General features: G+C 35.8%; 1 protein-coding gene across 4 annotated transcripts in view; it reads right to left on the bottom strand.

Annotated features, from left to right (window-relative positions):
- CNKSR2 (connector enhancer of kinase suppressor of Ras 2) overlaps positions 1 to 22,420 on the bottom strand; it is a 215,933-nt gene that overhangs the window by 71,016 nt on the left and 122,497 nt on the right. For 2 of the 4 annotated variants that reach the window (XM_035542315.2, XM_035542312.2), the window contains 4 exons: positions 14,385 to 14,518; positions 10,668 to 10,879; positions 7,268 to 7,357; positions 5,429 to 5,643 (listed from right to left, as the gene is read on the bottom strand). In XM_035542315.2, the coding sequence (XP_035398208.1) occupies positions 5,429 to 5,643; positions 7,268 to 7,357; positions 10,668 to 10,879; positions 14,385 to 14,518 (651 nt within the window). The remainder of the gene's footprint in view (positions 1 to 5,428; positions 5,644 to 7,267; positions 7,358 to 10,667; positions 10,880 to 14,384; positions 14,519 to 22,420) is intronic. The other 2 variants (XM_035542316.2, XM_035542313.2) reach the window with 1 other exon arrangement.

Here is a 22,420-nt window from a genome sequence, read left to right on the forward strand (position 1 = left end):
TTCAGCAAAATTCCTCTCAAACAAATCCTTAATTTCTTTCCTGCACCTGTTCCTGAACCACCTGGTTCCAGATGTGTGATCTTTAAATTGTACATCTTGCTACTAAACTAACTGTTTTCACACACAATTAAAATGACCACGAAAATTACTGTAGTTCCTGGGTTAAACAATTTTTATCTGGTTATCTGCAAAATGAGAAGCTTAAAACCCCTTTTGGTTTACTTTTCCTGTGACAAGTAAGTCATCAGGTATTGTTTAATACATACAAAGAAGTGAGCAGGCAGGAAGGGTCAGGGGAGAAGGGCAATAATATGGCGTAGGTTGGGAAAAAGTTTGTAAGCAAGGTTGCTTTTTCTTGTATAACCCCCTGCTATAGGCTGCAACCTGCTCTTCCCATAGCAGTGTTGTTTCTAGATTAACAGAAAGGTTTATGAATCTAGAAAGGAGCTTATTATTATTAACTTGATGCAGAACTTCTTCTGACTCATGACACAATCTCCCTCCTAAATAACTATATTATTTTTCTGTAACAAAAACAAAGCACAATGCACTAAGGAAATTCCTATACAGAATAATATAATGAACTTAAAAAACTATAATCATGTGTCAGAGCTTTCATCTCTTGTGCCCCAAAGGTCCAAGACAATTTTAACTGCACCATTTTGTATCTACAACAATAGATCACTTTGAACACCTGCTTGCACACTAGATTAGCAGAAGCTCAAACAGTTTGCCTTGGCTTAATAAAAAACATTAACTCTCTGTGTTGGTAGTTCTTCAGCAGTACTGAGGAGGAAAAATATAATGCAAAAACAACAACTTGGCAAGATATCAATGTATGCTGGAAGTGTTTTCTGGAATGGAGAACAAAACAAAGCAAAGTGGTGAAGAGATTTTGTAAACGAGGATTAAAAATACTGTAAGTAGACACGAGAATACAATATAGTTTTTATTTTGCTTTTATACTGTTTATATCAGTTATATTCAGTGGACATAGCTAGATGCAGTTCACTTTTCAAGGCCATAACTGAAATACTCCCTTGACCAGAGTTTTTGATTGTCAATGCAGGTCAATGACATAAACAAAATTCCTAAAACTAGTAATTTTATGCAAATTTAGTATACTGACATTCAAGAAAATGCTGGGCTACCGTATTCTTGTGATCACTTCAGAATATAACAAACACACTTTGAATCAGCTGGCATCTTTCAGATAACAACTTTCAGCAAATAAACAACAACCACGCACTTCTAAATTACCATGGCAAAAAAAATTTTAACGCCCTTCACTTTGTTTGTAAGACAAAAAACATACCACTTCTGTTGTGGTAATTTAATTCACCAGGGTAGTTTTTTGATCAAAGATTTTTCTTTTCAGAGCCATTTATAAAAGCAGTAGAAGCAAGGAGTTGAAGTCAGCGTAATTGTAAAAGCTGCTTTTCTGCAGAAAACTGACACAGCTAAAAAGGTAATCAGCCTGCACATGTAAATGGCTACAAAACTCAAAAGGAAGGAGACCTGGAATTGTAAATAGGAATTCATGATTAACTGAATAATCCAAAATTATTTAACATCTATATTAAGAGACTCAAGAAGAATGAAGTGATTATTGAATAAAGGTAACACACAACTGAAGACTGGTGAAAGACATGGATGAGATCTGAATGCTGAGTGAGCTGCATGGTTTCTGTTCCAGGGAATTCAGAAAAAGAAAGAGAAAGAGAAAAGAAAATAAAGAAAAAAACACCGAAGTGTGTGTATGTGTTTAATTTCACACAGAATTTCCATCATTTCCAATCAAAGGTTTCAGAAGCTCCATTCCACAGCAGACCCCAGACTGCTATAGCTTCAGTACTCCATGCTACATACTGGGGAATCACAGGGACACACCTGGGGACCCAGAGCCTTTACTCTCTGGTTTTTCATGCTTGGGGCTGCTTCAGAATCACAGATTATTCAGCAAGGGCACCCAAGAAGTTCTATGTTTCAACATACCAAGCATACAAGAACAAAGAATGCAAGACTTAAATAACTGGATTGGGAATACCAATCTTGCAAATCAGTGATTTGGAAAAGTGATATAATAGTAGAAAATAAAACCAGGTAATAAACATGCTCCTATTCCAAGTCTATGGTTAAAATGGGTAAACAGTCCTTTAAATTTTTAAAAAGAGAGGCAGTGAGTGGGAATAGGAAGGACACATTATCTTTCTATCTGGTTCGCTCCTGGAATTTTATGTCCTGTTCTGGCATACAAACTTTAGGAAGGACATTTAAGATACTTAGGATACATTGGGATGAAAAATGAGGAGTTGAAAGAATTACGAGAATAATGAAAGGATGTGAAAACGCTCTGATAACAAATCCAGGATGGATATTCTATTTCTTTTAAGCAAAAGAAGGCTACAAAGTGATTTGATTATAACTTGTCACTTTCTACACTGGGAGATAAAATTTGGTAACAAAAGACCCGTAAACGTAGAGGACAAAGGCACAGCTATATCTAAGATTGGACATAAAAGCCAGGTAAACACAGACTAACAGGTGAAAACTTGTAACATAAAGAGACACCAGGGATTGTAGCCACTTAATATGCATGGTAAAGTATTCTCTAGTAGTTGGACCTAATACTAATGACTTAGGCACTGCCAAGGAGATAGGTTCAAGTTCATCTACAGCAACTCTTTCACTACTATTAATGCAGTTTTTGGAGTTACCACCATTCCTCTTGCACTGAACTCATGTTCATCCAGAAGCTCCCATTTCCAGGTAGTCAAATTTTTTGTGAAAACTAGGTAGCTGATGTTAAAAATAAAACCAAAATGTTCTAATAGGACAATGTTTAGCAATCTCCAAGATACTATTTTAAATTTAAACATTAAATATATTTCCCTTCTCCTATTTGTTGTCTATAATTTCATAAAATTATACTACAGTCAGACATGAGCTCCTTGGGTTTTATCTGTATTACTTCGTTCCTTATCTGCTCATTGAACTGTGTATTTAAAGTTTAAAAAAAAAAATTGGCACAATTTATTACAAAACCCGTTTGCTGGTGTGGACTCCTTATACAGTCTTGTTTCTCAGATCATCTGCAGCAATTATTAGTTCTCTCTGTATTTATCTCCTATTCTTTTCTTTATCATTAGTAACAGAAATTCTGAAAAGCGAATTATTATGCTCTATGCTTTTACAGTATATTCAGCAATCCCTTCTATGTTTGCTTATTTCAGACCAGAGTGTAAATAGGCTCTGCTTTGTGGCAAAGACATGCAGTCCCTTCTGCAAACTAGATTAGGGTTTCTCAAGGCAGTACGCTTGGGTGCCACCACCATAAAAATGTAACCATATTGCACTGCATGGTGGCAGCCAGCTGGCTTCCAGTGATAGGACATTATAGGGTTGTGAATGCTTTGTGAAGAGCTCCTTCCCATTTCTCTTGAGGACAAATCAATGGCCCAAGCTTCCTCTTCCTGTTTACTTTACACATTTCACTTCAAACCCAATTAGCAGATCAATACCAATTTGCATTCTGAAGAACAAACAGCCTTTATTTATTTTTACAAGTAGATAAACTCCCATTAAAATTGCAAAATGATGCTAAAGATTTAATGGCATCATAGAGCCATCCATTAATTGCAACAGAACACAATAATTATTATCAGATGGTGGTGGAACTTGTGGGGTTAACATTTAAGGTGTATTTTGCAGATGGGTATCCAACCTACATGAAAAATATTGGTTCTTAATTCTAAGTTTGCTACTCTTAAGTAAATTTCACACAAGAATTTTGAAGAATTTTACAGTTCATTTGTATATCATTTATTTATACAGAATATGGAAACTGAGGTAATAGAGGTGAGCAAGGAAAAAAAAAGATGACGCCTTAAAAAAGTTTTCTCCCATTGCAGTGTGAGAAATTTAACACGTACTAACAAATAAATGCTGTTGGAGGAGAGTATTCTCTCAAAAAGTGAAAAGTATTGTGAATTTACCACACTTCTTTACAGAGTGGAAGAACTCTGCTACACAAATAACTTTTCTATTTTCCTCTGTAAATATTTGATTTCAAGATCTCTTGGACTGATTAGATTAGATTCCGTATAGAAAGGACAGCAGGCTTTGCAAGGATGGCAGTTTTGTGACACTTGCAAACTACTTTGCCTCATGTATTAGGCGACTATATACCAGTTTGCGTTTGCAAATAGACATCTCCCCACTACCAGATTTCGAACTTACAAAAAGAGTGTAAAGATATTGAAAATAATAATGTGAGAAAAAATGCTTATCACCGTAAATAACAATAAATAAAAAAGAAAGCCAATAGCATTCTGGCATCTGGGAATCTGATCTAATTGAAGTACACCACAAGCACCTACTTTTAATACTAAATGGCATCTCTGAAATTTATCAGACTTACTTATCCACTGTAGTGCAAAAAGGAGTTTTAGAAGCCGGTGGACCAACCATTGAAATGGTCTAAAGGAATAAAAAAGCTCTATTACTTTCAACTAACCTATACCAACTATAATGTAATAATCTCTAGCAGTTTTATATCGCTTCTAAGAGAAAAGTTACCTGTCTCTTACAGGTTCAGAGTGAAGCTACACCTGCCAGTTTTTCACAGCAAAGTCCCTGACAAGCCCAACTGCTGCCTCCCTTAGACACTGGCAATCTAAATAACATTCTCTTTGAAGAGAGAATGAAGGTAACTCTGGTTATTTTTATTGTTTTGGTGTACAACTACAATGCATGTATTACTCTACAATGACAACTTTTATTGAGATCTGAAAACATAAATTCTGTTATGGGATGAACACAATATCATATCTAAAATATGTTGTGACCTTTAATCCCCATTTTCTCAACACATTCAAAAACTAGCAAGTTACTGGTATTTTCCTTGCACATCATAGTCAGGAGAATCTCTTCCTTCAAATCTGAGTTATTAAGATCTATATGTTAAGAGCAATTACACGTGTTAGAGAGTCTCTTCCTTCAAAGGAAAAACAAAGACCTCTCACAAGTCTTCCTGCCTTTTGAATACCTGTAGCAAAGGGGTTATCTAATGCAACTTTGCATATTGCAGTGATATAGATGCTGGAAAGAAGCTTTCCAGCCAGTCAGACTGCTGCTTCTTCCCTTTCCATCAGCAGTAAATCAGTCAACACAGAGATACTACACTCCATTTCAAACACATCTTCTACTTACAGAAGATAAAACATAGTTATAGCTCTCCATCCTACATTTGTAACAGCAACTTAAAGTATTTTAAAATATTTCATTGGGATATAGTTTTTTTTTCAGAAGAACAAAAATCAGTGCAAGAGCAGCAATCCAAAAAAGGCTTCAACACAACTATAAAAATAAGACAGTCTCTCATCACAAACATTGAGCAACAACTTTTGTTAATGTTATTTTTACTCACGTGGTACAAAGTGGTCTCTGGTCCAGGTGTGCCCATGACATCTTGTCTCAATGAGTCCATTTGTAAACTAGGCAACAATGAGTAATGACTTGGACTATTACCCTTGTCTCCCTTCTTTTTCGATTTTTTCCCAGTATCCTTTTTGCTATTCCTTTGAAACATGTAGTCTTCTTGGCCTATTTTCTCATTGCTCATATAGCGAAGCAATGAATTTTCTGTTGAAAGAAAAGTAATGCAAAACATTACTGTAAATTTTTATGTACCATAATCCCCCTTACAAAACATATAATACTCTTGCTAAGATCTACTGTCAATTTTAAGTCTTCAAGACCCCTTCATTAACAAAATCTATTTGCTTCTTTGGTCTGTATATAAGAAGAAAATGATGAATCTTTTTGTAAGGAAAATTCATGATTCTTACAGGTTTCTGGTTTCTTTGACAATGAAAGGAAAAGATAAAGAATAAATGTCTTGAAGTTTTCAAAAATCAACAGTGGCACACATTATTATCTCTGTAATCTTTTATTTTATTTTTTTTTTAAAAAAGGTTTTAAATGAATATACTTGACTACAGTGCCATACATTTACACGTAACTTGAGCTTGTTCACTGAATCATCCATATGTTCCCTGAATATTCTCCCAGCATCTATCAGCTTCTAGCTGAGGGATCTTCTCAGACAGAAGCAATGTTTATGAATTTAGGAAACATTTGCAGATACGCCTTTCATGAACTTGTCTGATCTTCCCATATATTCATGGAAACACTTAGTATTCACAGGCTCTTGTCACTAGGTTCCTTAGCTTGAACCAAAACTGTATGAGGAGCCAGCTCTTCTTCTTTTTAACCAGCACCTGATGGAACCTTTTGATGCCTCTCAGGTCATTTCAGAAAAAGCAGTGACAAACCTATCTACTTGATTCTATACAAGATTTTATAAACCCTTATTGTATCCTTCCTACACTCTCCTAAACTGATGATGTCCAGCCTACTGAACCTAACCTTGTTTGAAAGCCACTCTATACATCTGATCATTTTTGTTGTCCTTCCCTGAACCTTCTTCAATTCTGCTGTTGTTTTGTTTTGTTTTCTTAATAGATGGAGAGACCAGAACTGCACACATATCCAGCATGTACAAGAACTTACACAGCAGCACAAGAATAAGAAATATGTCTCATATTCTTTTCCTACTAATTCCTAACACTTTCCTTTTCTGATCCCTACTGAAATTGTGTGTTAATGTGTTTATGGAAATATCTACCATCACTGTAACATCTTGCTCCCGAGAAATAACGGTTAGCTTAGAGGTTATCATTTTGTATGTGAAATTGCACAGTTGAGTCTCATAAAACAGAGCTTGAAGAACTTATCCTCTATGGTTTTGAAGTGAATACCATACTTCCCTAGAATGTTTTTCATCCAAAAATAAGCATCACTGCCAACAACAAAAAACTCATGAAGACAGAGAAGTTTAATATAATTCCCATTTAAGCATAACAATATATAACAGTAATAACCATGAATTTTTGTCCTCTGGTATTACAAAAAAATAAGGCCAATTTCAAAATGAACAGCTGAAACAGTGAAATGCCAATATGAAGTTAAGCCAAACTGCATGATTTTGCAATCATGACTTTCTTTTGCCTGGTTGAGCAGTCCTCAGTCCTAATAGAGGCACTGAGAAAAAATAAACATACATAATGGAAGAACCTAAAACAGGTCCACTTAAACAATTATCTAAGCAAGCAGCAAAATGAGAGCTTGAACTATATATTATCATGTCTTAAAGCATGATAAAACCCATAATGCCTTGTACAAGATGTGTGTCCAGATCACTTACCTCTCCTACTATCTCTTTTTATTTTATTGGGGTCTTCATAATCCCCCACCCAGTTATATTCTACTGGCATAGAAATAGGCCTTAGTTTCCCTGGAAACAGAGGAAAAAATTGAGATCATGCACCATAATGCAGTATTAAACTAACATTCTTTGAGAGAAAGAAGAAATTGTGTTAAGATGCTATTCTACAATGCTGCTTTTGAAAGAGGATCTAGCATAGCCTCTGAACAAGAGACTGAGATAGGATTCCTGTTTTCTTTAACAGCAGAAGAAGAAGCAGCTAAAGTACATCATGGATTTTTTAATTGATTTTTTAAATTCAGAAAAGAAATCTAGTGCCCTACAAAATCATCAGCAAATTGATGTTTGAGACTGAGAAACACACTGAAATTACTTAGTTTAGTTTTCACTGAACAATATCTATTTATTATTCTAGAAGCCCCTGGCGCACGCATATAGAGAACTGTTTTAATACATATATGGAATGAACTGTTGGCAAAATAAATATGTCCACATCGCTAAAGTATCTTCACAAATAGCATGTTTGCTGGGAAGTTTAAAAGATCTGTTAGTGACTGAATAAGAAAGGAAACAGAAAACCTCTATAGTTTCTATAGTTTTTATAATATGGCATTTCCTCTACAGAAAGCAAAGTACGTTACTGTTGGAAAATTCACTTTGATTTGAAATCAGTGTTGTTAGCAACAACACTTAGTAACTTGATGTTAGCAAGTAACAGAAAAGCTGAAAACTACCGTATCTTTTACATTTTGATTTGGAAGCTGCAGAATTGATTTTTAAAAATGCTATGAACCATAATTTCTGCTTAAGAATTCTACAAATACAGTTAGAAATTCAGTGAAAATGTGCCATGCAACTTAGTGGGGTTGCTTAAAGTGATCTGTAGTTTGTAGCAAATTAAACAGCATGTTAAAACAGAAAAATAGAGTACGGCACAATATCTGGCAGACTGAAAACAAAATGTTTTCAGAAACAAGGCCAGCCTTTGCTCTTTTTTAAAATCAATCTACTGGTTGCAGAAAATAAAAGTTGGAAAAATATTTTGTCTCAAAAAGTATCAGAGCTTAACGAAAAAAAAAAAAGAAAAAAGAAAATCGTAAGTCCTGTTAGTTATTTAGTAGAAACCCCACTACATAAAGGTGACCATCGTTATTCCGCATTTTTTATGTTAAACCCATGATACAATGAAAAAGACAATTGGTTATAATGAAAACAAACATTTAGACATGTCAATCTATCTGTTTAAGTATGGCATCCACTGGAAACACAGCATGCATGCAGCATAATGGTAAAAGGCTGTATTGTTTTTTATTCAGTTGCTAAGGTATTGTAATAATTTCTTTAAAAATGTGTAGAGACCACAAGATCAGTTCACATATACATAATTACTTGGGATATATATGTTTAACTTTTTATCATTTATTATTTATGGGCACATTTTTAAGTCTGAGTGAGATTTAAAGCACATCATTAAGAAGTCATTTCATGAGGGTGGATATATTAGGCTCATGTATCCTTGATAAGAAGTAACTTAATGGCCACTTTTTCTAGAAATACAATCTTCTACTGTAAGTCTGAATTCACAGTATCCTATGGAAAGCACTTGCAAAATTGAAAAGATACAAAAACTAAAAAAAAATCACAAAGTGTGACTGTTGTCAAAAAGCTATAGCCATAACAAAATTTCCATAATACCTCCAGGTGTTCAAAGTGCATGCTTTTTGTATCTGGCAATAAAACTGCAATGACCACATTTGTTTCTTTCCTCAAAACTGAGTTTCATTTGTCTGCTACCACTAGTAATCTCCACTTGCCCCCCCTAAATCTGTTTTCCCTGATGACTACATTCAGGAAAATTTCACTAGGATGTGAACTGAATCTTTCTGAGGCCAACTAGAAACAATTATACAACAGCTGAAAGCGCATAAGAATATGAAAGAAGTCTACTGGTTAACAGTGTTAAAAAGCCAATAAATACATAAAAAAGAAATCATGGAGGGCCCTCATGAAAGAGGGCTAAGAAGCATTAAACAAAAAAAAATTAATGCCGCCATATAATTAATAAGTATATGTTGAAAACAATTATTTCTGTAGGCCTTGGAACTTCATTTGACCTTCTTTAATGGGCCATCATAAGCCAGAATGGTGTGTTTTTCATTTTCTAGACTGTGAAATTCTAAGGTCATGTCTAGCCACAAATCTTGTGCTAACAAATGCCATGTGGGGAACTTCAGGATTTAATGTTGAAATGGTAATATTTTTAGAAAATATACTTAAGTGAAAATGGACTCTGTGGTGTGAAATCATTAAAAAAGAAGTGAGACCAAAAGTGAAATGCTGTATAATAAACGTGTTAAATAATGTCTGATTTTCAGTACTGTCTTTTATCTATGTATTCTAACCTTTTCAGTTAATCGGGAAAAAGGCTACAAAAGCTATCCTGTAATAAAATAATAGATTCAGCAGTCCTTGAACAAAGAATGTGTTCTTCTTCCCTCTAGACCACTAGTACTAAATTTAACATCTAGAACAGATAACCTTTCTGTTAATGGAACTGACTACATACACCAAGTGTAATAGTTGAGATACAGGAGTAATAAAATTAATATATCAACTTTGAACATTTAACATTTATTTCATACAGTATAGGCATGGTTAGAAAACACCTGAAAACACTTCAAACTCAAAAGGATACTGAGCATTTTGCAGCACAATTGTATGGCTGTGTCGAACAGGTGCATTTTATGAAACCACATCCTTTAAGATTGTGCAAGCAGATTGCTCCAAGTCCTGAGGATAATTTACACAGCTCAAGCTCAATTTGTATCAAGGTTCCCAGGCGATTTTGGAGCTTGACTGTATGATGTATCAAATATATGCTTCCTCATAAATTAAGTCTGTCTTCTTCTCAAAGGGATGTCTGGATTACTATAATAACTCCAACATGCAGTTTATGCTCAGTTTAATAATTGAAATAACATAGCAAATGGGGTGAAAGAACATTCAACTGTGTGCTGAGCTAACACCATGGTAGTGAAAATAACTTTTTTAAAAATGAGATTTCCTCTTCATTTTCTTCTATATTCTAACAACTCTACCATTGCACAGTTCTGTATTTGGCAACAGAAAACCAATTTTCCTAGTCCAAAGCTGAAATAAGTTACTAGGTAAAACAAGAGTTCCAGTAGATTCAAGGGGAAAATAACCTGGAGAATAAAGGTTTGAATAAGCTCTTCGGTTGAGATTAAACTGAAGATGTACGGAATTCTTAGCAAATTTAATAGCCACTGAAATTATTTTCACGCCTAAATACAAAAGCAGACGCATGAAGAAATCTTAAAACAAATGGTGATTATTGTTATCAGATCAACGCCAGTACCATATGTTGGTGTGCTCTCTCTCCTTCCAGGACCACTTGTTCTTCCTTTGTCGTACTCGTAGCAATATAAAACTGCATCTTCTTCAACGACATTAAAGCGCTTTCGATATTCCTGGTCAAGGAATGAGTTTGGAGATTCGGATCCTGTATGAACCGGTTTGCCTACTATATGTCTGCCGACATCATCACATGGGAGATTTCCCTTTTCGTCCCTTTAATAAACAAGAAAGTTTTATAATATATTGGGATAAGACTTTGATTTCTCTTAAAAATGTGAATATTTCAGTAAAAAATGGGAATATGTCAAGATTTCATATAAGTTGCAAATAGATATCGTCAAAATCAGGATCATACATTGCATATGCACATATATGTATGTATATGCTAGTTATCTCACACATCTTTGCCTATTTGCTTCCATTACTGTAATGGAACTGAATCTTAACAGTTTCCCTTGAAAAGAATCATTCAAATAAAAGGTGAATTGCAGCTACTCTTTCTATGTTGATTTTTTTCAGAAGCTACTAGCATTTTGTGATTTAGGGCAAGGAAATAATGTTGATCTTACTCTTTCATGTTTTCATTTTGCATCAGATAGTTTTAAAACATGGTTAAATGATAAGCACAGACAAATTCAATCTGGTTCCTAACAAATTAACCCCAAAACAAAAATAATCAGGGACCAATGATGTACAGACATTTAACACAGTCCAGCACAAGCCCACTGAGGCCTCAGAGTTGTACAGGTATGTCCATGTGGTGCCAGAAAGGGTGTGTGGAACCTATCGTGAGCTGTTGTACGAGGATAGCAATGCATTGCAAGGCACTCACTTTGCCAAGCAGATCACTTTTTCCTTCCCACTGCTTCACTTGCAAACTGCTGGTAGGGATGAAAACGGCTGCAAAAGGCCTAATCAGACAATATCTTTTGAGAAGAGAAATGCAAGGGAGGCTGCTAAGAGAGTAGCTGGGGCCTCATGGCCTTGTTGGAGAACTTCTGCCCCTCTGGACCACTGTGTGAGTGCTAAGCTGACCACCATGCTGACCCATATTTCCCTTGGCTCCCTGACACTCTGCATGAGTACATAGAAAAGACCCTTCTTGGGATCCAGGCAGCTAGAGAGGATGACACAGGGCCAGCCTGGCTTGGCAGTGACACCGGAGCAACGGAAACCCCCACCAGCCACTACATTCTCTGCTAGCCTTTCTCAGAGTAGGGATGGTGCTGTGTTAGGGAGTGGGACTGGCACAGGCCCACTAGGGCTGTAAGCTTGTCATGGGAAGACCTCTCTGGTGATGGTGCTGAGGGATGCCAGCAGGTAAAATGATGGAGACTGACGCAGAACAGCCAGATGTTAATCCATGCTGCAGGTACCATCAGGAAGAAGCAGGATGCATACATATGACCTCCACGGGCAGCGTCTCCTGTCACCACTCATGGACTGGTACAAAGTGATCTTCATGACAAGGAGGACAGATAGCCCTGGAGTGACCTTCACTGTCAGTGTTAAGGGAAGTGCAGAGCCCCCAGGCAAATAACCTTGACTGCAGTCCACTGGAGGTGAGGGATTTAGCTCTCTCCCCCCAAAGACACTCAACAGACTTGGCCAGGCACTAATTTACGACCTGTGCTTGTCAGTAACTGGCACAAAGAAAGGGTAGGTTCCACTTTCTCATGCCATTTTTGTGTGGTTATGCTGGCAGCTGTAGTGTCTGTGGGTGTAGTATCTGTATACTGTATTATCAGTGTAACATGGCTTCAGGGTTTTACAACTTACATCAAAGTATCAAATCCTTTACTCTATTCCAGAAACAAGAGAAGGGTTTGTGGACTTTTTTTTTTTTTTTTTTTTCATTCCCCCTTGGAACAGCAACAACAAACTGAAAAACAGATATTGAACAGTTGATAATACCCAAAATAAAGACATGCTTAAATACAGTTAATCATGGACCAAAAGAACAGATGAAATGCCAAAACAGATCATTCAGAAACTCTGTACTGTATGTGACAGGTTTGTGAAATGAACCGTAGTCCATTAGGATTAAGCTGGCAAAAAAAAGTTCAAAACTACATATTCTCTCTGTATGATTGCACCTTATATTAATATGTATTATAATATTTAATCAGAATTGCTCCAAACTACTGCATTAACCATTGTGAGTTAAGATGTATTATTAATAAGTAGTCAAAATGTGTAATGAAGATCTGAAATAACTAAAGTATTTTTGTAGCAGTAAACATGATCAGTAGCAGTACAAAAGCACTACTTTTTTTTTAAGGACAGTACAGTTCCAGTTTGAAGAGTGACAGGTCTTTACTATGCAACTACTTTGTTCGAAGAGAAATCAAAGACTGTGTTTTGGTTGGGGTTGCTTTCTGCATATTTTTTTTTTTTTTAATTTCCTCAGAAATAAAAGCAGACCAGGCAGCAGACAAAGCAAGGATGAAGAAGGAACATAGGACTCAGCTTATAGCTTCATGGAAGGCCTAAGGCATCATCTAAATCATGAAGTGGAAAGTCACCTTTTTGCCCTGGAAGGTTTTTTGTATCTCTGAAGAGCAAGAATTTATCAAACAATCATGACTTCTCCCCACTAGGCAATTTAATTTGCCATCTACCTAACTCTTGGATAGCCCCCAGGAAAGTCTTGTCATCATCAGGTCATACATCTTATTAATTGGCTAGCAATTACTGATATGAGAGCCTAAGAAAAAATCGGGTATCAGAACTTCAGGTACAGGAAACTCAGGTACAAGAAAGGACATGCAGCTCTTACAACTTTTGCAAGAAAGCTAACTAAAAGAAAAGCAAGAATTAATTTAAAAATACATTGACTGGACACCCTGTATATGGAAACATTAAAAATACTGATCCCTATTTTATACATCCCTAGGTCTCTGGTTGGATACTGACATACTTACAGGGTTACTGATGTACCTATGGATGCATTTATAGGCCATAATTCTGTCAAAATTTTAGGAAAGCAACATCTGTGTGCATTATAAAATTATATTGAATCCTCTAAGATCGTGTGAGGGTAGGTTAATGAATCTGCAAGAAGAATCTGTTGCTTTTCTGGCTCAGCAAGCCAAGAGTCTTGGAGGGAGAGATGAGAATGCCTGTTCCAGGTGACAAGTCAGAGTAGCAAACATAACTACAGGGAGCAGCGTGGCCACTGCAGAATACAGTAGGGTAACCACACTAAAATGCAAACTGCTCTAACACTAACAAATCAAATATATCTAAAAAAGAAATCAGTATGGAAGAACAAAGCAAGTACTCTTATTGTTGAAATTGCAAAGTTTCTTTCTTTTAGTTCAGCCTTCTTTGTTGCATGATAGTTATTAGGCAAGGCAACAGTTAGAAACTCTCTTTGTAGTTACATATTCAGGGTTTTGGATCATTTTTGCTCTTTTGAAATAGAATGACACTGTTATAGGCAATATATTATTCCACATTTGAGAAAACAGGGTATTGAACCTGTCTTTCTAAAGGCTACTGACTGTTTTTCAGACAAGACACTGATTCAGGCTATTGTGGGTGTGATTCAGCATATCTACTGTTAACAACCAGTTTCCCTGTAAAATGAAGTATTAGCAGCCTAACCCTGCAGGGTACACTGATGATCAGATAGGAACGGAATGGCCAGTTATTTTACAGGTATTTTTGACAATGAATAGTACCCTAAATGATTTTTTATTTTTTATTTTTTTACCTGGGAACATAAGGTTCTGATGGAGGAGGGGGTATGTAGAGATCCTGGAGGGCAGAGCTGTCTCTTTTTGTAGGTGTGCTGATAGTGCTGGATGGTGTAGCAACACTGCTTGTAGGACTTCTGGGAATAAGAGGCTGGTTCAAAAGAGAGAGAGGAAAAAAATCATTATTATTCTTAAATGCTATCTACTTTTAGTCGAAAAAGCTACAAACATTCTACAGTTCAGAAAGTTGAAGAAATAGTTATCATTTCTAATATTTTGTGTGATTTTAAATTGGCTGAAAAAAACACAACACTTATGCTTAAGGAGATACAACTATGAATGGACATCTATTGTGCTTATAAAATTGTCTCTGATAACATCTTTCCTTTTTCCCCCTTGCAAAGCAAAAGTATTGCCAATGCCCATAAAAACAGTAATCAGTAGAGCCACTGGTGAAATCTTTATGAGTAAATAACATACAGAATCCAATGAATTCCTTAATTAAACTAACATTATAAAGAAAAAGTCTACTGTTTACACTAAAAGCTACATAAGTAGGCATTAAATTGAATGTCATCTTCCCCCATCTGCTCTACAGTTTAAGGAGTAACTGTAAAAGCTTCAATTTATGTCTGCAGATGCTGTAAATTCAGGTACTGCATACTCAGAGTGCACGTGCTATGAGACAATAAATTGGAGATTATTATTATTCTTCACTCCCCTGGGAACACTTCCTCACAAAGTAACATTTACTCACAGGTGAATAAATTGTACCCTTCTCACAGAATGATCATGCATTCTAGCTATTATTCTCATCCAAAAATGATCCTTCATCTTAATCACATCTTTCTCTCTCTTTCAAATTAAGCATGTGTTTTTCTTCTTTAACTTAACTACCTTGGCTAGCTAAAAAATGACCAACCATTTGAAGACTTTATTAAATCACTGCAGGACTAGAAATTATAGCAAGATTTGCTAACAGTCTCTATATAGATGCAGATGCAGGAAAATGAAATGAGAAGCAAACTTAGATTGCTCTAGCATGGTTAATAATATGTCGGTCTTACGCTTCTTGGCTTGTCTGATAGCTAAACTCAAACAGAAAACTGGCAAAACAGCAAGTAACAGTATCTCCATACACCATCTAAAATCTAGATCTAATATTCAAGAAATACTGAGTTTTGCTTTGAAAGAGTTCTTTCCTCTCTATCTTGTTAGAAGTGAACTCCTTGAAGAAAAGGGTTTGGGGAAGACATACTGTGCAACACACCTATAATTTCTGAACTAAGTAACTACTGGAGGACACATATTTCACATTGTATTTATGGCAGAGAAGCTCTGAATACTAACTAAACAGGTGTGTAGAAAGATCCTTCTGCCAGCACTATTAAAAATACTTTATGACAGTCCTGTGGGCATTCCTGTGCAAAAACAAAACAAAACAAAACAAAACAACACAGTTCTCATCTTCTAGATATTAATCTTGACACTCTAGTACTATACCTACACTGCAAAAAAACCCAAAGAGTTCAAGAGCAGGAACTTTTTAAAAAACATTGGCCCTTCACAAGCTAGCGATGAGCCCTTCTAAATTTATGCTTCTCAAGCAAAGTCCCCACCATTGCATTACTTTCTTTCAATCTGTATATTAAGAACACATGCCACCTAGGACACCCCAGGCATCCTTTAACCAGTTACTGCTGTATTTTAGGAACAGGGCTGTGTTAGATGTTAGTCATCTCAAACATAATAAACTGTAGGCTCAACATTTTCTTGTTAAAACTTTTCAAGTCCACCCTTACAACTACAGCTATAAACTGAAACAAATTTGTTCTTTTTGAATGTAGAAATCCATCACCTGTAAACAATGATACTGCTAAATTATTTTCTTGCTCATTAGAGTTAACATTCTGTAACCAGGCCAATGAAAGACAGCCATTACTTACAGGAAGAGAGGGAGAAACACACACACACACACAAAGCCAGACAGGTAAAAGACTTTACAACCACTAAAAAACAAGCAGAAGACTGAAGTCTGCAAAAGTAAGACTAAAGTTGGTAGCAAAACTGAGGGGAAAAAAAAACAGAACCAACCAAACAAAAACAACTCAAAGAAAACTCTTTCAGAGGAACACGATCCTTATCCTTTAAATTTTCATCTGTGACACCGTAGCCACATAGGTTCTTGAAACACTTACTAAAGCAATGCTGCGTTTTTCCTTTATGATACCTTGCATTTTTATGACAAGTGCACTTTGCAGCTTGCTGAGTGGCTTGTAGAATTAATTTTCCTTCTAAGCCAAAAGAATTTTGTGACCTAGACCATGTTTACACTTGTTAAGCCCAAGCTGTTGTTCACGGCTCATACTTGCAGGAACACTAAGAGGAATATAAGCTGGGCAGATTGGTTTGCTCTTCTCCACTTTGAGGAGGAAGACAGCCCTTTACTTTACCTGAATGAATAGGCTGATAAGTAGAAATGGGGCCCTAGAGGACACGGCAATCAAAATTTTATGTTTTCTCTCACATAAGGAAAATCGTGCCCAAGCACAACCATGATCTGGACTTACAATGAGTTGTTGAGCCCACAGTAATCCTGACCAGGGGCTGAACAGCTACAGGATACAGGTAAAGAATTTCCCAGCCTGGTATACCCGGGCTTAACTATTTAAATGCTAATGAGATCGGCTTAATTTCTAGAAAATGATTTTTCTGAAGTCTGAGGATTCTACCAGGTAACTTCGTGAGTCCCTGAGAACAGACAGCCCAGCTATGGAGGTTGGCTTGTCCTTCAGAGGAGTCTGCTGGGAGACTGTGGAAATCAGTGGATTTTGCATGTCTTTGAGAAATGCAAACTTTGGTTTATATTTTGGCTAGGTGAGGTGGTTAAAACACTAGGTGCCACAGGAGGAAATGGCATTCAGTCTACTAGAGAAATACACAAATTATCCAGTTAACACAGAACTCCGGAAGTAAAAGGTTTCCCTCAAACTGTTCCCATGTTAAATAACAGAACATTTTTAGAAGTGAGAATCACAGTGTAACTGGTAGGAGTCCAAATGACTGTGGTATCTCACAGGATGGCAATGCAGGTAATATTCCCAGTACACCGGGAGCTCCCAAAGGGAGTTGTAATACAATCTCCTACAAGAGGAAGCACAATCCTTTGGGACTGTCCCAAAATATACTAGGATGTCTCATGTCTTTAGTATACCTGGGTCACACTGCCAGACTCAACTCTTTGGCTCATTTCTACAAAAGCAGAAAAGCTGCATAACTGGAACAGAAGTAGAAATCCAAATTTATAAATATACCACCACTATTTTTGATAGTTATCACCACTTCATCTGATGAATCAGCAAGTTCTTTTAAAAGAACTGCAACATGGTTAAAGCATTCAAATGAGCTCTCCTGTTACTGAGGCATGGAGCGAGCACTGCAGTAACTACCACCTTGTGCTCTAGGAGTTCAACTTTCATTTTGTAAGGAATCAAAGTCTTCAGGCTCTCCTTGTTGGAAAGAGAGCCTTCAGAATATGACCTGCAGGCAAGGTGCACCTCAAGGCATTTTGCATTGCAATTTAGAGATTCCTCAACCATTCAGTTCAAGTCAATCTGTGCGTCTGCAAGTAAATCTGATCACGTTCATCCTATAGGCCATTCGGTGGACCATATTATACCATGCAGGTACATTGAACAGAAAACTACATGGAACTCCAATTCAGGTATTCCTGATCTAGATGCCTTGGAGATCAGTGTTATCACCAAGTTAATTCTCCTCCAAGGACTAGAACTTCCTTCTGCTGCAGTCCCTTTTAGCAGGCTGTCATAGGCAATTGGGAATGCTGAAACTGCAATAAAAATAAAAAGTTTTCAGGTCCAGAGATTTAAATACTTAACCCATGGGAATAGTCTGACAAAGAAAGTTTAGAAGTTACATATTAAAACTGGAATAGCCTAAAAAATATCTCACATAAAGCTCTGCATCAATGTTAACACACAATGTCAGTCACAAAATTCATGTTTCAATACATTTGGAAGTACTGTTTCTCAAATGTCCTGGATGCACCATCCTCCTTCAGAATCATTAGTGTTTAGGAACCCTTTTCCAAACTGTCAGTTGACCAGACAACAGACAATTGGCTTTACTCACAGCAGCCTCAGTTTCTCCAGGACAGGGAAATCAGAAGTCCCTATAGGTACTCATTGCCAATCCTGAAGAAACTGAGATTGTGCTCCTAGTAAGTTGGCTTCCCCCTCCCCCCCTCAACAATTACTGTAATTAATAATTATGTACCATCTGAAGTTTTGTTTAATGTTTTTAAAAGCTCTATGAACCTTTAAATAACTCCCTTGGTAGTTGCAATATATAGTTTGAGAAACATTACTCCAGACAAAGGCATACGATTTTTAAAAATGTAAGAAAAAACAATACATGATCTTAACTGGTAATATCTTTACACAGTATTTGCATCAATAAACATATTTTACTGTTAATATATTTTCATATTGAACCAAGATTATCACAATTTATTGAACAAAATGTTTCCAGTAAAATAAACCTTTTATAAGATGAACAATGACATGAAGTTATGACATACTATAACTACTTCAGACACTGTAGGAAAACCCAGTCAGAATTCATTTTAACAATGCTGCAAAAAATGCCCAGTTCCCATGTAGTTAAAAGACAAATAAGCAACTGAAGAGCCAAGAAGTTAGTATTTTATTCAAATGCAATGATTTAAAAGTGCAAGGTCATCAATTCTATCATAAATTATGAAAACAGAATATAACATTGTCTCTAGATGAATGAAGGAGGCAATATAGTCAAGTAAAGAAAAATAATAATATAAATAATAAAAGTAGCATTTTCTGTAAAACCAAGGACTCTGCTGTTATTGTTGTTTTGTCTGAAAAGTTGAATGTAGCATAGTGGAGATATGATGAATATCTAATCTAAAATAAAGTCTATTTAAAACAAAACAAAAAATAAAAACAAGAACTACAGATACTGAGGTCTTGGTGATTTTAACAGTAAAATTTAATCACATAAAAAACAGTACAGTGAACTATTTTAAATATACAAAAGGTGACATTTAAATAAGCTTGGTGAAGAATGTGACAGAGTATGTAGAGGGGTCAGAAGGTTTTTTCCAAGTCAAGACACAAGATGTGGCTAGCAGGTGGACTTGCCCCAAACCACACTATTAGTAACAGCCTTTTCACTGATACCAGCAGGGCTTAGTCCAAGTTAGCTGAAGCCTGGCAACATGTTGCTCTACCATTCCTTTTCTGTATGTTAAAGGCACTGGATGAAGAGTCTTCACACTGTAGTCAAAGTCTAGTTTCTTTTTGACTAACTAACAAAGCATTTTCCAGAAGCAAAGGAGGACTTTTCAGCTAGTTTCTTGCTAACATGATGATAGTGACTTACTTAAGGTTTCATATGCTCCAAGAATCTTCTTTAGCAAAATTTCCACCCTGGTTCAAACTGCACTTCAGGGAGCTTTCTTTTGAAACCTCCCCAAAATAACATAAAATGGGAAGGAGAAACAAAACAGACAAGATAGAGTAGATTATGTTTATTTCTGTTAGGTTTTGAGTCACCAGTTGACTGCTTTGAGGACAGACAAAAATTAGGAGAGTTCTAAGATAATTAAATCACTTCTATGTCAAGTGATGAAAAAAGAGATTAATCATATTTGTTTTGTTCAACATGTTCAGTTACAACATTGCAATCTGAAATATCATTCTAAGTTTTCACACAATGGATCAGAGTATCAGAGGAAGTAACTGAAAGGCAAATATAGTAAGATTCCTCTTGCAGGCATAACATCTTAATATTTGTGAAACAATACCGTATTAATGAATACCTTCAACTGCAAAGGCAAGCAAAAAAATCCCTAAGGCCATAGCTGCTTAATTCAAATTTTATAAAAGCAATAACAAAAAACTCAGGCTGAAAATCCTTTGACTTCACAAATTCCAGATTGATATAATTCCAGGATGTGTTAAGGGAGAACTCTGATTATCTGCAAGAAATTGGATACTGATGGATATTAAAACAGACAAGCATCAAGTGACTGAAAACAAAACAAAACAAAACAAACAAAAAAATCCAAAGCACTTCTTTTAATTGGGACACAAGAGGGGGGAAAGTAGATGTTTTTCTTTCAGTACAGATTGACCTTACACCTGGAATTAATGCAATTAATTGTAAATACAAACTCATTATGTAATGGTGCATAAATATATATATAAAGTATAGCCATAGTTAGTTTTATTATTTTCCTCTACATCAAGCCATTGGATATCGGTTTCAGGACTGCTACATAGGATGCATGGGAGACATAGTTCAATGACCTGGATACCATGTAAAAATCACACACTAAATTGATTGATAGCACCTGCCTACTGCCTGAACTGGAAGTCTTATCTACCGTTATCCCAACCTACAGGTATACTTATTGTTCTTCCATGAAGCCTAGCTGCAAATGCCAAACTTCGTGTTTTTACATAGAATTATCGACAAAACAAGCAGAATACATTTTATCAGTGCCTCAACACTGTTCACTTTGAGCTAAAATTATTATTTTTTTCATTAAAACATCCCAATGTAAATTGCAATGTAAATGACTCTCTTATTTTATTAACTGAAATATTTACCTTCTGCATTTCTTGCAACAGCTATTAAAAATCCTCATTGATATCATCCATTTGCCAGCCTCCTCACATTACGGCAAACTTCCACTTTCCCACCTCATTCATTGCAATTTGTGATACCATGTTTTTCCTTTGTTCACACCATTTGCAGAACCAAAGAAAAAAACAGCAGCTAGTTTGCAGATCCTGATTCACATTTTATTAGAACTTCATCCCTATATCTTATTCTAAAGTCTTTTGAGGCTTTTGCTCATATCGTGTAGTTTAACAGAATTATTACTGAGTCATAATATCTTCATAGCTTGTGTCTGTTGAATAATACATATGTTTCAATTAACTTAGCTCTGGGATGACAGCACAGTTATAACATTCTCAGTTATTTCATGATATCCTGATATAGGAAAACATTGTATCATAATTTCCCTTACTTCCAAAGGTGATGGAAGTACTGCTTTTCCTTTACGCTTTTTTCTTATTTACTATCACTTTACCCCATTCTCTCTCAGTAACTCCCATGATCCTACTACAGAAAAGCACTTCTATGTGAATTTGGAACAAAAAGATTTTCAGAACAGCCACAATGCAATTTCAATTACAGAAGTGTTTTGGTTTTTTTAAGTTTTTTTCCCCCAAAAAAATGTGAAAAAAAAAAAAAAAACATTCTGTATTTTATAATGGATAAATACTGGAATATGGAAAGAAATGGAACAACTAAAAAATAAACATTATCTCTCATATTTTTAATAGCTATAAAATTACACTGCACTCTGCTTTTGCTGCTTTTTATTTATCAAATGTACAGCACCATTTTCACATTTAGTCTGCATTTAAACTTTAACACCAGTGGACTTTAACATCTGTTCACCACTGATCTGCATAAATTAACAACAGAAATCTCCACATTATGCAGCCTCGGAAGTTTGTATTTATGTCATCCTGGAGATTTTTTGACACTCAGTTTACTTAGGAAAACTGTTGTTTCTCGCAATTTGTGACATCACAAATTATAACAGACACACATATGTGCACTGCACCCAAGTGTTGAATGAGGTTCTGGACTTTTCTGGATGTTATGATTGATAAAATCAGAACAATATCATCATGATAGTGGAATTATATCTCTAATGTTTAACAATGTCTCTATTTGTACTCACATTAGTCTAGCATAGAAATGTATTTTCTATGCTAACAGGAAAAAAATAAGTGTTACCACTCCACCCAAACCTGTAAGATTACAGAAAACCTCTATATACTGTCAGTTTAATCTCATCTAACAGACATAATCTATATTCAAGCTAGCTGTCCACACTTGCTTTATCACCAAATGGAGAGAAATAGGCATGCATATGGTTCATTTCACCTCTACCTAAGGTCAATCAGTCTAAAAT

The sequence above is a fragment of the Cygnus atratus genome, chromosome 1, assembly GCF_013377495.2.
Source record: "Cygnus atratus isolate AKBS03 ecotype Queensland, Australia chromosome 1, CAtr_DNAZoo_HiC_assembly, whole genome shotgun sequence".
Taxonomy (NCBI): Eukaryota; Metazoa; Chordata; class Aves; order Anseriformes; family Anatidae; genus Cygnus; species Cygnus atratus.